This window comes from Lissotriton helveticus, chromosome 8, assembly GCF_964261635.1.
Source record: "Lissotriton helveticus chromosome 8, aLisHel1.1, whole genome shotgun sequence".
NCBI lineage: Eukaryota > Metazoa > Chordata > Amphibia > Caudata > Salamandridae > Lissotriton > Lissotriton helveticus.
In genome coordinates, this window is record NC_136069.1 from 1504302911 (window position 1) to 1504319511 (window position 16601).

General features: G+C 44.3%; 1 protein-coding gene across 3 annotated transcripts in view; it reads right to left on the bottom strand.

The window, feature by feature from the left end:
• The window catches only part of ANKRD42 (ankyrin repeat domain 42), a 322945-nt gene that overhangs the window by 149993 nt on the left and 156351 nt on the right, over positions 1-16601 (bottom strand). For all 3 annotated transcript variants that reach the window (XM_078656238.1, XM_078656237.1, XM_078656239.1), the window contains exon 4: positions 8570-8689. In XM_078656238.1, the coding sequence (XP_078512364.1) occupies positions 8570-8689 (120 nt within the window). The remainder of the gene's footprint in view (positions 1-8569; positions 8690-16601) is intronic.

Genomic DNA, 16601 nt, shown 5'->3' on the forward strand with positions numbered 1-16601 from the left:
ATGCAGCGAAGGAGATGAGTCGTGAACAGCAGGGACGTCTGTATGATATGGGAGATAAGGCTGGGAAATTGCTTGCTTGGTTGGATAGGAGAGAATGCGCGAGTCGAGTGGTTCCTGTTATAGTTGACGCGAATGGTGAAAGTATCACGGACCCTGCTGGGATTGTTGAGAGGTTCGACGATTATTTTCAGGTAGTGTACTCCCCTGTTTCTGATAGACCGGAGCAGGACTCCCACATGCTTTTACGCGATATCTCGCTACCATGCTTGTCTGAATCTGAGAGGGACCTGCTTGAGGCTCCGCCTACGGCGGATGAGGTTGCGACCGCTATCCGTTCGGTCCGCTCCGGGAAGGCCTCGGGCCCTAATGGACTCCCCATAGAACTCTATAAGCTCCGTCCAGATGTGCTGGCACCATATATGCGGTCTATGTTTTTGGAATCACTGGAGGAAGGGTTTCTTCCTCCTGATCAAAGGTTGGCTTCCATAGTGGTTATACATAAAGAGGGTAAGCCGCGTGACCGCTGCGAATCGTACAGGCCTATTTCCCTTATAAATGCTGAACCCAAGATCCTGGCCTAAGTTCTTGCTAATCGTCTGGTGGCTGTTATAGGCGATCTGGTTCATCCGGACCAGTCCGGATTTATACCACATCGCAATACGGCACTTAATCTTCGGCGCTTGCATGGAGTCCTCGCGCGAGCGGGGACATTGAGAGAGTCGGCCATCTTGGCGTCTTTGGACGCCACCATGGCGTTTGACACGATTGAATGGCCCTATCTTTGGGCGGTCCTTTCCAAATTCGGGTTTGGGCCCGCCTTTATCCGCTGGGTTCGATTGCTCTACGCTGATCCCAGGTAGTGGTGAATGGACGTGTCTCGGCCACCTTTGCTCTCGGTAGAGGTACGTGCCAGGGCTGTCCTCTGTCCCCACTCTTGTTTGCCCTTGCTTTAGAACCACTGGCGGCTTGGCTGCGATGGGAACCTTCCATGAAGGGCATTCGGTGGTCTCCGGGATTTGAAGGCCGTGTATCTCTGTATGCAGATGATATCCTTTTATACCTCACATCGCCCCGAAAGTCGTTAATCGTCCTTTTCGATGTTTTGACTTCTTTCCGTAAAAATTCCGGCTTAGTTATAAATTGGTCTAAATCTTGCGTTTATGTTCTCTCCGGAGATACTCCTCTCCTGCCCCGTGATTGTCCTATTCCGGTGGTACTCGATGGTTTCAAGTATCTGGGAATTTTTGTCACCTTGGACCCCACACTTCGGTATGAGCGCAATTTGCTGCCCCCTCTCAGACGCCTTCGGGCAGATGTCGGGACTTGGAGCAGACTCCCCCTTTCTCCCTTGGGACGCGCTGCGTTGTTTAAGATGATGTCGCTCCCCCGATTCCTTTATGCGCTTCAAAACACGCTTGATGTAGTGCCGGCGGATTATTTTCGTGAGATTGAGAGTCTGCAGCGGCAATTACTATGGGGGGGCCGTCCTCGCATCGCCCTCTCGAAGCTTACACTCCCTTGGTACGATGGCGGCATCGCTCTCCCGGACATTCGTCGCTATTACTGGGCCTCTCAATTGGGGGCCATCAACCATGGCACCTACACTCCCCCGCTAAACCCTGCTTTTGCGATGGACAGATGGTTGTTACCCGGTGGGCACTACAATAGGGCTCTATATGCGAAATCAGCTGGCGAAACTCTTACGGGCCCCACCAAAACAGCAGTGCAGGTGTGGCGTAGAGCTACGGCAGCCACGGGATGGGCCGATAGGCCGACCCGAGCTACCCCTCTATATGCTTCGGATAAACTGGGCTCCCTTTGGCAATCGAAGGGATTTGATCGGTGGGACATGATCGGGATCAGTAGGGTAGATGACGTATGGATCAAGGGCAGTGTCAAGACGTTTGAGGAATTGAAAGTTGCGTATGGGCTGAATGATAAGGAATTCTTCAGATATGCGCAAGTCCGGCATGCGGTCTTGTCTGTCTTCCCACTAGGCTCGGACGAGCCGGAGGCATCCCCGCTCGAGGATAGGATTCTGGATGGTCACGTTCCTGATAGCACAATCTCGCTAATTTATAAAAAGTTGATCAATACCAGGACTGATCTACTAGATAGTCTTCGAGGGTTGCGGACCAGAGATGGTCTAGAACTCGATGATGAGGACTGGCATTCCGCTATTTCCTCCCCGAAGGAAGTGGCTATCCCGGCACGTCTTCGGTTTGTCCAACTGAAAATTTTGCATAGGGTGTATGTAACTGGCCCACGTCTGGTTCGAATGGGTTTTTCGATGGATGGATTGTGCAGGCGCGGGTGCGGTATGGTGGCCACGTTCCTTCATATTATCTGGGAATGCCCTGCTGTGCTACTTTATTGGACTCGTGTGCATGAAGTAATGAGTGAGGTCACGGGAGTGCGATTGCTGCCTGAAGCGCGAAGATGCCTGTTGAATGTCTGGGAGCCGAATGACTACAATCAAGCGCAGCTCCGCTGGGCGACCTTGGGCAACATGGTGGCCAAGCGCGATATTGCCCAGCTGTGGGGCGCTCAGAAGCCTCCGACACTTCTGGGGTGGACACAACACATGGATTGGTGCATGTTTCGAGAAAAGACGGTGTATGTCTCCCGTGGCAAACCAGGCAAGTGGGGGAAAGTGTGGACTCAATGGAACGCATACCGTGGAGATATATGTACTCCCCCACTGTCGGAATTTGATGCTGATTTGTCCTCCTCCCAACCTGACGTTTCCTCTACAGGAATATAGTTGTTTTGTGTATATTTTGGTCTCCTTTCCCCCCCCCCCCTCTCCCTTCCCCCACTTATTGATTGCACTACTGCCTGATTCCTCTATGTACCCCCCCCCCCACGGACCACGTGATGACACGTTTTAATGTACTGCCTTGTGTTGTGTTGTTCTTTTGTTTTCTTGTTTTAAAATCAATAAAAAGTTTTCAAAAAAAAAAATATTTAATAAAAATCCAAATCAATGGTGAAGTTGCATTTTTGATAAATATACAGGAAAAGCAAATTAAAAAGTTATTTGTTTCCTGCCCGAAACCCTTGCTGCTTTGATGAGGTGTGAAATACTACTTTTAGAGCACAGACAATGGCGTTGGCCTGGGAGGAAGGCTCGGAGGAGGAATGAGGCCCATCTTAGGCCGCACATGGAAGTACAGGAGTATCCGGGAACTTAACTAACTTAAAAGGATCTAAGGGAGACCTATATTTCTATAGGTAAACAATAAGAGAGGCCTGCAGAAAAGGGGTTTTTGATCACAAAACACACTTTAGCCTCCTACTCTTATCTCGAGGGAGCTGGCCCCAGAACCAGTTTAGAGAGGTTGAGTTAGAGGGGACCCAAAGCACACCCCCAGGTGTGCCATAAGCTCCCTCCAGGAGCAGAAAGAGTTTGATATCTTAGTTTTTACTGAGAATGGTTCACTTGGGGATAGTTTGCAGTGAGGCAAACAGATGTGCTGCACCAATATGAAGTTCTGCACTTAGGAACTTTTTGCCCATTAGTTAGGGAGTATACCGGAGAAAACCTCCACCGAATGACTAGTGAACTGCACAAAAGAAGCACCTCACCCCCATACCTTCAGAACACTTCACATACTTCATCGGGAAACATCCTTTACAACGAAACTTTTACCACGCAGTACCTTTACAAGGCAGGTATTACAACGCAAGTCGTTACAACGACTTGCGCTGGAGGGCACTGTAGGATAGGGAATATTTTAATTTACTATCCAAAACCTTCCCTACTATCCACGGGGACTGGAGTTGGAATAGTAAATTAAACTATTCCACTATCCAGTGCCCCCAACGCAAGTCGTAATGATTTGTGTTGTAATACCTGCGTTGTAAAGGCATGCGTGGAAAAAGCATGCGTTGTAACGACATACATCCTACTTCATCTAACACAGATTCAGGCTTGCCCCATCAAAAGATTTTGAGCTTCAAAAAAAAGAGCCTAACATCCGAAAGTAGGAATTTTAACCGAGCGAAGGCACGAAAAGCACCCACTTGATTGATGAGAGGACCCTTGGAAACCATGAAAGTTGAAGTTTCCCACTTGGAGCTTTTCATGTAAAGCCAATGTGTCAGTGGGACCTCATTCAGTGGCTAGCCAGATTCGAAGGGACTTCATTTGATAAGTCCTTCAACCTTGCCCTACTGGAGAATTTCGACTTCCACTAAAACAAACTGCATTTGAAGACAATCTAATTGGTGCATTCAACCTCTGATTCATAGCCGTTGGTGCTTTACTTTTCTGAGCACTTTTTGTCTTTGAAAAATTCATATCCCTCGTCCATCTTATTGGATTTTAGCCATTTTGGTGTAATTTTCTTATTACATTTGAATTATTTGTATACATTCATTGTGTTTGTATTGACCTTTTGACTGTTTTAGTGTTGCTAAGTACATGACACATTTTCCTAAGTTAAGCCTGTCTGCTCTGTGCCATAGCTGCCAGGGGTTGAGCCCAGGCTTCACTTAAGGAAAACTGTGTGTTTGACCCGACAGGATTTTGGGATTTATTACTTGGGCCCCTCATCAAACCTCCATCCAGAACTCCTCTTCAAAGTTATAGCCTGACCCTTCACAACAAAGTCCTATCCTAAACCCTCCTCAAATTACCACCAAAGTCACTCTGCAAAGCGCTCACCCAAACATACCCTCCTTCAAAGACCTGCCCAGATCTCATTCTAACAGCACCATTCAGATACCCTTTAACAAAGCCCCATCCAGGCACCCCTCAACAAGAGAACATGTAGGCCCTCTCTTTAATAGAACATCCAGAACCCCTTTTCAAAACCCCATCCAGATCTCCTTTTAAAATCCCCACCTAAAATAACCCACTTTGAATGTTTTTTCAAAACACTGCTAAAAAGACCAATTGTTATGCCTTCTTTAAAGCCACAACCCATCCTCAGACCCCAAACAGACACATATGCAAAGACTCCTAGACAGCTGTATCATTGCACCCTTACAAAGTCTCATCCAAATAGTTTCCCCCCTTTCTCCTTCTGCAAAAACCCAGCCAGACATACACTCCAAAGCCCCATCAATATTCCACTATAAAGCCACATTCAGACCATCTCTGCGAATACCTCTCTAGACCCATCTAAAAGTTCTAACCTCTCTACCCTGTTCTGCAAAGCCCATTTCAGATATCCTCTCTGAAACCTGAATCCATCACTTCTGCAAACATCCATTGAGGCAACTTTTAAAAATATAGTGTCCACTTATTTAAAACCACATTAAAGTACCTTTCAAATCCCCTCTAAACTCTCGTATCTAGAACAACTTTTTGAAATCTCAATACCCCTTTCCCTCTGGAAAGCCTCATCAGTTCCTATTCTTGAAAGACAAATGATGTACCCTCTTTAAAGACCAGTGACCCTTCTACATCCCTACCCTGTCTCATCCCCCAAACAATGTGCCCTCTTGAAATTCCCACCAACCCACGAAAGGAAAACTGTTGCCAGAGCATTCTCGGTTATTGCACCCAAGATATGGACCTCTCTACCACCGGACGTTCAACTAATCTCTACCTTCTCCTTCAAAAAAGAAGCTGAATCTTTTCTACTGACTAAGTTTTTACCCTACGACAATATATCGGCGACATTGAAAATGTATAGTTACCAAACTCTTATGGTGATTGACCTTCCTATTACTGACTTTAATCAAGACCAATCTTTGTTATCCTATTTTACTTTCTGATATGTTTTGCTCTCACGCATGTGTTTCCTGTGTACCAGGTCAAGCGTTACTCTACTTCTCGTCATGTAAAGTGCTCTGATACCTACTAGGGTCATGTTCTCGCTATAAAAAAAGTTAGAAATAAATAAATAACCCCCTCCTTACAAAAAGTCCTATCAAATCCTCTCTGAACAAGTCATAGCCAGTGTCCCCTTTTAAGCCATAGTTACCAATGTTTCCCAGGCCCATGTATGTCTTGCAGCGTAAATTCAGTTTTTTTATTTTGTATTCTGGGATATTTAGATTAACATTAATCCCAGGTGCTAGTGAATAAGGCCTGGATAGGCATGTCCTAAGCATATGGGATTTATGACGTTTCAACTTAAAAAAAATAAAAAAAGATGTGATGAATTTATGGAATGAACAAAGGATACAAAAATTGAATATTGGATGAAAAGTGGAGTCCCCTGCACTTTCTTCGGGGTGCAACATGTGTTTGGAACGTAGTGCCCGCTCCATTTGTGTTGGAATAATCCTAAAAATACCACAATGTTCTGTGTTTTACTGTAAAATAGTCTAAGAATTCTGCAGACAGCTAAAACAATGTATTGCAGTGAGGTTTCTTGCTAGAATGTTAGGGCTTCCCTCAAGGTCCTTGCTTCCTAACGGAGTTTCTAAGGATTTTCATGCAATTGAGATTCGTTCTTTAATTAAGCGCGAATCATCTGAAATACATGCCCAGCTGCTTTCAGAAAAAAAAACATACAATGCCACAAGCAGACTAAAATAATCAATGGAAACCTGAACCAAGTGTCATTGTTGTGGAACTCAAGCACCCAGGGACTGGGAGTACACCTGCACCCCGCCCCACCCCCACCCCACGTTAGGTTATTCCAGACATTTTCAATGGAGGTGAATGCGACAGAACAGTTTGAGATGTATAAGGAAACATTGGTAGGGGGGTAACTATCAAAGTCCTCTTCCAACTAGAGTCTTTATTGGCAAATAGTTTACTGGTGACTCAGTGGGGGATCTGCCATTTTTTGTAACTGAATTCTTGAAAAAATCTGAAATTCTGCTAATTTCTCCAAGAATTCAAGTGAATGAGCTGAAATGTCCCAAAGTATAAGGTTCACCCTGATAGCCCACCCTCTGTGCATGTGACCATGGGATCTTTATGGACTCAAATAGTACTTGAATCCCAAATTTCTAAAAACAATGTTTTAATTTTTTTATTTGAAGGTCCTGCCTTCTTTGTCTTGATAAAAAAATACAGGAACCTAGAAGTTGTGGCCTTGATTCAATCAAGGTTAGATTACACCAACACCATTCTTTTAGATGCATAAAATTGCTCACCTTCATCTTTTTTAAAATGCAGTAACGCGTCTGCTCTGCAGGCCTACGAAATGTGATCAAATGTCACTCGTCATCAGGAAACTGCACAGAAATATGTTGCCTTTAAATCCCCTGAGGATCATACACAAATCCTTCTTCTGCAATAAAACTGGACTTCATGGCCAGAAATTGTTTTTCAGATAAGTCAAGAAGATAACTATGTTCCCCAAAAGGTTTTTACTTCAGATCCCGAGAGTGAGAACTTTTACTTTCAGATATAGGGTCGTCTCAGTGACATCAGCTAAGCTGTGGAATTCTATTCTCCTTTACTAATGGTCAAGTATCTTTACCAAAAGTTTAAGAAGTCTTTGAAAATGTATCTTTTGAATTTGTAATTCTGGTTTCAGGTATCACAAGCCAGCATTTTAAATGCCAGTTTTCCAGTGATTAGTTATCACCAAAAACATTTGGTGATTGAACACTTATATAAATACCATACCCATACCCAGAACCACCTTCTCCTACAAGAGAAGTTAGGTTTTGCTTTCAAGATTTGTGTAGCACCATATTGCCATTAGTATAGCTTTAAAGTCAAAGACCAAAGTCCGTTTTCTGAGCAGCTGAGCTGAATGAACAGTAGTGTGTGGTTAATATGTTGCTGTCATGTATAGGTTTGGGGTATGTATAATGTAATGCTTATAGTTTTTTACTGTGTAATGCTGGAAGTCTGCCAATTCAGGCATGCACCATCTGGGAAGATGTGTCTTTGGCAATGGAGATTATGACATTTTACTTTAAACAAGACTTGAGGTGTAGTGTTTGGCGGTAATTACAGTGATTCTAAAGCCCAATACAGACTCTAAAAGCATGATTCATATAGGCCTCGCTCATTAATTTGGATAACAAAGTACTGTTAAAAGTAATTGTAAATATGTTGTTTCTACTATGGGAACAATTTGACCTGGCAGGATTTATTTCAAATAGATCCACCAGCTACAAATCGAGGAGATTGTTCCATGCACTACTTGGCGTAACTGAGAAGTTGGGGGTATTAGTGCCAACCCTTAATCCTAAAAATGCAGTTGACTCTATCAACTTCTACAGATGTTATCAGAGTTTACATTTGGCCCTGACTTAATCAAAATGATGAAACTGCTTTACACAAAAGCTGATCCAAACATGGCTGCCAGTGGTGTCCTGTGTCCTATAACAGCACTACAGATGAGGACCATTCAAGTCTTATAACTTCTCGCGTCCTTGTGCTAGATATAGTACAACTCCCGCAGATGGTTCAAACGTATAATATAGAGAAAGGTTTGATGCAGAGGAGGTGGGATCAGTTATACCACTCTATGCAGAAAATATACTGGTATTTCTTAGAGACCCATGGAACAACACACACCAATGCTGGATATTATTGATTAATTTGGTGCAGTCGTAGGCCTCAGAATTAATAGGGCTTAATCAGTTTAAACGTTGAAAAAGAAAACCTTTACAATGAACTGAAAATAAACAAATTAAAACTTACCACCCCACTCCGAAGAATGGTCTGCAAAGTGAATGAATGTCCATGAGCTGCAGCAAGGTGTGATGGAGTGCAGCCCCGATCATCTTTTGATGTTAGGTTTGCACCATTAGTTATAAGAGCCTACAAAAAAGAGCATTTGCAAAGTTTTTTCTTAGAGCAAACTACAAATGAGCCATTGTGATTCAATACTGTATGTACTGCAAGCTAGAACTCAAATGTGCTGCACTACCTCTAACTTAGACCTTGTCTTTATAATTTTATAAAAATGCACACATTTAAATTGGAAACCAAAAATCTACATGTCTTAAATATGTGAACAAATGTTTGGATTTTTAGGTCTTTAAATTTTTTGGGGAAAATTCTTCATGCCACATTTCAGTCTTTGACATTTTCTCACACGTCTCATAGTCCATAGGCCATGGGAAACGAAAGTCAAGGAGATGCTAAACTGTTCATGCCCTTGAAGCAGAACTGCCAACATCTAAATAAATTATTTTTGGGGCTCACACTTTATGACATCAAATAATTAATTGTGAAAAAGTAGTCTTCCTCGTGTGATAATTTCTAACAAGACTGAAACACACTACTAAGATTCTGTGTAAAACCTTAGAAAGCCCACGTCTAGAATTTGGTATAAATGCAGGTACATTTTTGCCGCGCATTTGTATGTGAAAGACTTGCAAATAATATTTTTTAAGCTAAGCATGACTCCTACAAATTGAGGATGGGTGGATTACTTGAATGAATCTTTGCCACTGGTAATTACTCTGAGCCAGAAGCCAGTGCATCATTTTTTGCCACCTCAGACAGGAAATAAAAATATGAAAATCAGCCTTGTTCCTGCTCCGATAGGGATTTATTTTGATTGACCACAGAGTTATTGCTAAGCCTAAGACTCAGAATCAATGGGTCCAAGTCAGACCTAACCCCAATTCAACATACAGGTCTGGATTCCCAGTTGCACATTACTGGGGCAATTTTAACATTACCACCTTGTAAAATCACCTTAGTACTGTGCAGTGCTGAGTACTATACCCCATGGAATGGGGAATTACTGTGCAGAACTGATTCCTACAGTCTTAAAACTACAGTTAATCCTCTACTTCATGTGCTTTAACGACATACATTTACCACCTGCTTTGAGCAGGTGATAAATATAGGTGCAGACCAGCAGGGGGAGACTGGAAGGAGAGGTGAAGGAGGGGAAGGTGAGTTAAGGGCAAGGTGTTTTTCTGATGTAGTAGAGCGCTGTATGGTCCCCCCTGTTAGAATAAACAATGTGGAATCCGGATGAAAATCCTGTATGAGGAAAAACCAAACATCTTATAATCATGCAGAATTAAATTTGCTTATTAAAGCATGCATACGTTTTGTTCCACATGGGAAACAGTCAGAACACTGCGGTCTGAACAATGCGTGTTCCGACTACGCAAGCTCTACTACGCCTTAACCATGCATATATCATAACCACGCCTATGCATGGTTAAGGCAGTGTGCGATCTAGCTGCTGGAAGACAAAAGCAGGAAGACGCCGCAGTGAGGTAAGTGGGGCTGGGGTTGGTTTTTTTAGGGATGGGAGGGGGTTGGGGTAGGTTTCAGTTCAGTGGAAGAGTTTGGGGTAGTTAAAGGGACAGCGCAGTTGGGAAGGAGGGTTGGGGCTTTAGTGTAAGTTAGGGTGCAGGCTTTTAGGCCTTAGGGCAGTGGGAGGGGAATGGGTAGTTGGGTAATTTTTAAGGGAGGGGGGTCGGGGTAGGTTTTAGGGCAGTAGAAGGGGTTGGGGTAGTTCAAAGGACAGCGCGGGCGGGGCGCTGTAGGGTTTTAGGCCTCAGGGCAGTGGGAGGGGAATGGGTAGTTGGGGTAGATTTTTGGGCTGCGCGAGGTGGTCGCGGTAGGTTTTAGGGCAGTGGAAAGGCTTGTGGTAGTTTAAGGGACAGGTCGGGGTAGTGTCATTTAGGGTGCAGGGTTTCAGGTCTTAGGGCATTCGGAGTTGAATGGGTAGTTGGGTTCGTTTTTAGGGTGGGGGTCGGGTAGGTTTTAGGGCAGTGGAAGGGGTTGGGGTAGTTTAAGGGAGGGCAAGGGGTTGGGTAGTGTAGGATTTTTAGGCCTTAGGGCAGTGGAATTGGTAGTTGGGGTCCTTTTTAGTGTTGGGGGTTGGGGTAGTTTAAGGGGCAGTGCGGGGACAGGGGTGGGGGAAAGGTCGGGGGAGGTGGGGTAGTGGCGACCTTAGCCACTAAACCCCTTTACCATTCATGCCTATAGCACGAAATTTTGTGGTAAAGGAATGCGTGGTTAAGAGGCATTCGTGGTTGGACTGTGTGATTGCAGCATGTGTGGTAAAACCAATTGTGCTTCTACCATACCAAGAAGCGAGACAAACACAGCATTCTCACATCGGACCGAAGAACTATACAGATGCATACTGTTATAAGTGATTGATGTCACCCTAAGTACTGGAAGTATTGGGAATTTTTGGCAACACTTCTCAGAAGTCTCCTGTTTCGCAGCAACTCAAGTCACATATTGGACTTCTGTGTTTATGCGCTGTGTGCCTCATTTTCTGGATTAGGAGCTACATAGTCCGATCCCTTAAGTTTTTCATAGCCTGCGCAGCATTGCTGTACGGAGGTTGCTCTTTTTCACTGTCCTGAGGAAGACCCCTTTTTAAGGAACCATAGGCCGTCCGTAATGCTTTGGGATCGAAACGTCGACTTTTCTTTACTTTGACCTGTACATGTTCTTTATGCCCAGATGTGGAGGATGTAACACGCATTTACAAACTCTTGCTACTTGGGAGTCGATTAGTTAGAAATTCAAATATTGTTAGACAGGTCTATCTCATCATTGTAAATATTGTAGTTATCACCGCTTTCCCTTCACTTTTAACATCCCATCACAAGTACTTCCTTGAGCACTTATTTTTCTTCATGCTTTGAAGCAACTATTGATGCTGAACATTTTGAATGAATTTACATTATAAAATCCTTGAAAATTGTATAATATTGTGTCATGGTCAAATTGATTTGGTGGATGTGGGTATCATACTAAGATTTCTCCAAGTATTTGTCAGTTGGACCACTTATTTTTCATACCATTATTGGCCCAGGTCCGGCTGAATACTGGGTTTCCCTATTGTTGTGTGACTAACTATCATACAACCGTTCCACATTACTTATAATTAGGGCCTTGAAGTTCAAGGGGTTCCAGATCTACTTCCAATCTGCAACCCTTCAGTTACCAACCTCCAAAATAAAATGGGCCAAAAAGGAGTTGAGTTCAACTCTGACCAAGGCTAAAATGTACTTGAGGATCCTTGCAAGAATCATGGGATTACTCTCATCCTCTAGTAAAGTGATATTTACGGGCCCATGTACTACAGGGCCTTCAAGAGATTGAAGATCCAAAACCTCAAGAATGGTCTGTCATAGTCAGACCCTCTTCCTCTTTTAGAGGAGGACAGACAGGAACTATGCTGTTGGCAGTCCCACATGAAAATGTGGAATGGCTGGGCCATTTTCACATTGATTCCTGACTTGGTGATAGACTTGGTGATAGAGTCTGATGCCAGCAGTCTTGAATGTGGCCAGATGTGGTCATTTTTCCATCAAAAAAACCTGGTCAGAAAAGAACTGGAGATGCAAAAAACAGAATCAATTGTTCTGTGTTGCTGAAGGTGCACAACATCTCAGTAGTTTGTTACAGCAACAACTTGGGGGGGCACTAGTCCCAAGGTTCTGGCACGCTGAGTGATGGATTTTTGGCATCATTGCCTTAATTGCAGGATCTGCATGACAGTGGAAAATCTACCAGGGCAGAGCAAACTCATGGATTCCAGCAAGTGAAAACTGTATCAGAGTTCTTTTCAATCCCTGATGAAACTTTATGGTACTTTGTTTTTTTTTTTTGCTACAGACGTGTTTGCCTCCCAGCTGGCATATCAACTGCCTCGCTTTCACAGTTGGAGACCAGATCCAGAGCAAAGTAACAGATACTTTTCCACAGGATTGACTGTCTGGTCTCCATTCTTTTTCCCCCCATTTGTTGTGATTCATGGTACATATATCATGCACCAACAAGCAAAACTAGTCATAGTGACTCCCTACGGGAGATCCCAAGTGTGGTTCTTGGTCCTTCTGAAACCAGCATGCGCTCATCCAATCCCATTTTCTCCATTTCAGAACCTTCTAATGAATAAGTTAGGCCTTCCTCATCCCTTTGTGCTTTCAGGTCAACTTCAGTTTATGGCATGGAGAAATTTGAGTAAAGATGATAAGTTCAGCTACTTTTTAGAGAATCTTCTGAGTTCATTCTGCAAGCCTGGTGCCAAGCATATAACAAATCTGCATTGGTCAGATGTACCAGGCGGTGTCGTGAACGGAGTTTCAATCCATTAGGGACAGATGTGGCGAATCTTCCCAATTTCCAGGCTGAAATAGCTTCTTCAGGTTTGGCTTGCAGCACTTTTAATTCCTACAGGTCAGCAATCTCAGTTGGTGACATTTTTGGTTGATGGTCACCAGATTAGGGAACACCACTTGACTAATCCTTGACTGATCCTCCAGAACATAGATATTCATTTCTGTCAAAAGTTAAAATGGTTTTAGGACTTTTGGCAATTGGACAGATAATTCTAATCTAACTTGTCAGCAACTGTCAGCCAAATTGGCTATGACATTATGTTTATTATCTTGTTGAAGTCTTGAATGTGAAAGCGTTAGATATTGATGGCAGGTTATTCACCCCAGATGATGTCAAGTTGTCACTTGCTAAGAGAAAAAAGGTCTATGGGATCCACCTTGTTCCGGGCCTTGCCAGACAATTCAAGATTTGTGTTTCTAAATGTATCAAAGAATATGAGGCCAGAATGAGAGCATTTATATGTAGGGGTGCAAATCAACTTCTCCTTTCTTTTGTCAAAACTTATGCATCAGTTTCCATGGCGACTCAAAGACATTTATGGTCAGGTAAATAACACATGGGTCTCCCATTTAACCACCTCAAAAACTATTTTCACCATTAGTTAACTGGTTCAAGAAATACTGACAGTCTACAGCAGTGACGTTCCTGCAGTGAGACCCTCAGCAGACTGCACAGTTTTCAACTCAGTCCCTACCCACTTCCTTCCCTCTCCTCAAAATTAAGTTTTGATTTTTCTATGCTTTCTGTAGCATGTCACATCCTCTCTTTGGATGACAAGTGGAGGCATGACACTGTACCATGAAACTATCCACCCATTGCTGTAGAAACCCTCTGCAGACCATTCAATGCTTGCCAACTACAGATCAATATGCCTGCTACCATTCCTGGCCATGGTCTTGGAGAAAATCACGAACAGACACCTCATTAATTACCTTAATGATCACCAACTCCTCAACACGACGGAGTCTGGATTCAGACCCAACCGCAGCATGGAAACTGCCCTCATTGCTGCCACGGATGACCTCCGCATGACTCAGGAAAGAAGACACAGAGGCCCTCTCCCTCCTGGCCCTCTCCACAGCATTTGACACAGTATTCCACCCCATCCTCATTCAACGGCTACATGACTTCAGAATCCAAGGACACACAATCCAATGGATCTACTCCTTCCTAACTGGAGGACCAAGTCAGTCATCATGGCAGCGTACACATCAGATGCCCACAAACTTTAGTGAAAAGTTCTGCAAAGATCCTCCCTAAGCCCGACCCTCTTCAATGCATACATGGGTGCTCTAATCAGCATTATCCCATCTCACAATATCAACGTTCTCTCCTATGCTGATGATAGGTAACTCATTTTCTCCCTCACGGACAAGACGACCAGTGCCCGGATCAAGTTCAAAGCCATCATGACTGATCAGGACGAAGAAAACAAGTTACTTACCTGTAACTTTGGTTCCCCAGTATTGGTAACTTTCATAGATTCCCATGCTTTGTATAATTCCCCGTCGTCGGAATGGGAGCCTCGGTAGTATAAAAACCATAGAAACAAAAGAGAAACCTAGGCCTAGGCCTCATCTCATTTTGTATCCTATCACCCTCTTTTTGTAAAAAGAGACCAAACTTTTGCCAGGACCAATCAGAGCAGTCTCACCCTCTAGAACCTTCCTGAGAGAGCTCAGAGCCTCAGATTTTCGTAGCCGTTGTGCAAACCGCCACTATCTCTGTAAAAAGACTGAGCTTTCCCAGGGGAGGAGGGTGGGCGCATGGGAATCTATGAAAGTTACCAATACTGGGGAACCAAAGTTACAGGTAAGTAACTTGTTTTCTTGCCCCAGTATTGGAACTTTCATAGATTCCCATGCTTTGTATCAGAGTAGCTAGCAGTAAATTACCAAGAACACATTTTGTAAATACATGGCATCACATAACCTTATCAGTAATACATATAGCATAAGAAAAAGTAACAAAATGTGCTCACCAGGATGGAGGGATCGTAGGGAAGCTCACCTCTCAATGAAAAAGATTCCGCAGGACTGCCTGACCAACAGCCGCGTCGTCTCGTCCTGCAGACTCCAGGCAGTAGTGTTTCGTGAAGGTATGAGTACTGCTCCACGTTGCAGCCCTGCATATGTCCTTAATGGCGACTCCCGAGAAGAGAGCCACCGACGATGCCACAGACCTTGTGGAATGTGCACGGACTCTACTGTCCAGTGGCTTGCCCGCTTCCTGATGACAGAATTGAATCGTACTGGAGATCCAGCGGGAAATGCCACTCTTTGCCAAAGGAAATCCCTTCCGTGGTGCGCTGTAGGACACAAACAACTGGGTTGATTTCCGAAAGGGACATGTGCGCTCCAAATAAAATTTTAAGCATCTCTGAACGTCCAAAGAATGTAGCGTGCGTTCCGCAGGCGTAGAAGGGTGTGGAAAGAAAGATCTCAAAATCAAAGGTTCATTCAAGTGGAACTCAGATGGCACCTTAGGGATAAACTTGGGATTGGTGCGAAGAATAAGACCCTCTCTTTTAAATTGAAGGAATGGATGCACTATGGAGAGGGCTTGAAGCTCACTCACTCTTCTCGCTGATGTTAGAGCCAAGAGTAGGGCAAGTTTCCAAGACAGGAACTTTAAATCTGCTTTGTGCACAGGCTCAAACGGAGCTTTCATGAGTTGAGCCAGGACAAGGTTGAGCTGCCAAACTGGTGGAGGCGGACGAACTGGCGGATAAATCCGGAATAAGCCCTTTAAGAATTGTTTAACGATCCTAGAGGACCATAAGGAAGGACCTGAAGAACTGTGTCGAAACCTTGATATGGCCACTAGATGTACTTTTACTGATGAATGTGCCGAGCCAGACTTAGCCAGAGATAGTAAATATGGCAACAATTGATGAGGTTGGGATTTGTAAGGGTGGAGACCTTGACCTTGACACCACAAGCAGAATCGTTTCCATTTTGCCTTGTAAGTCTTATTGGTACTTGGTGCTCTGGCCTGAGACAAAACCTCTCTGCATTCCTGGGAGAGTGTTAGATGACTGAACTCTCTGTGTTCAGGAGCCACGCCGTCAAGTGGAGCGATGTCGGGTCCGGATGGTAAACCTGCCCCTGACTCCTTGACAACAGGGACGGAATGGGTTGTAAGCGAATTGGAGGAGCTTGGGAGAGCCTCAAAAGCTCTGTGTACCAGAACTGTCTGGGCCATGCTGGAGCAATTAGAATCATTTTGCAGGGCTGTGCCTTCATCTTCCTGAGAACTCGAGGAATGAGGGGGATTGGAGGAAAAGCGTAAAAGAATGCGCTGCACCAATCCATCGAAAGAGCGTTCCCCAGGGACCCCTGATGGTGAACTTTGCTTGCGTAAAACCTGCATTTGGCGTTCTCCGGAGAAGCAAAGAGGTCGATGGCTGGCGTCTCCCAACCCGAGAACACCCTGTCCAGAATGGACTGATTCAATTCCCACTCGTGAGTCACTTCTGTCTGTCGACTCAAGGCATCCGCCTTGACATTGAGTGAGCCCGCCAGGTGTTCGGCTGTCAGAGTGATGTTGTGTAGAATCGCAAAATCCCAGATCCGTTGAGCCTCTGTGGACAGAGTTTGCGATCTGGTACCTCCTT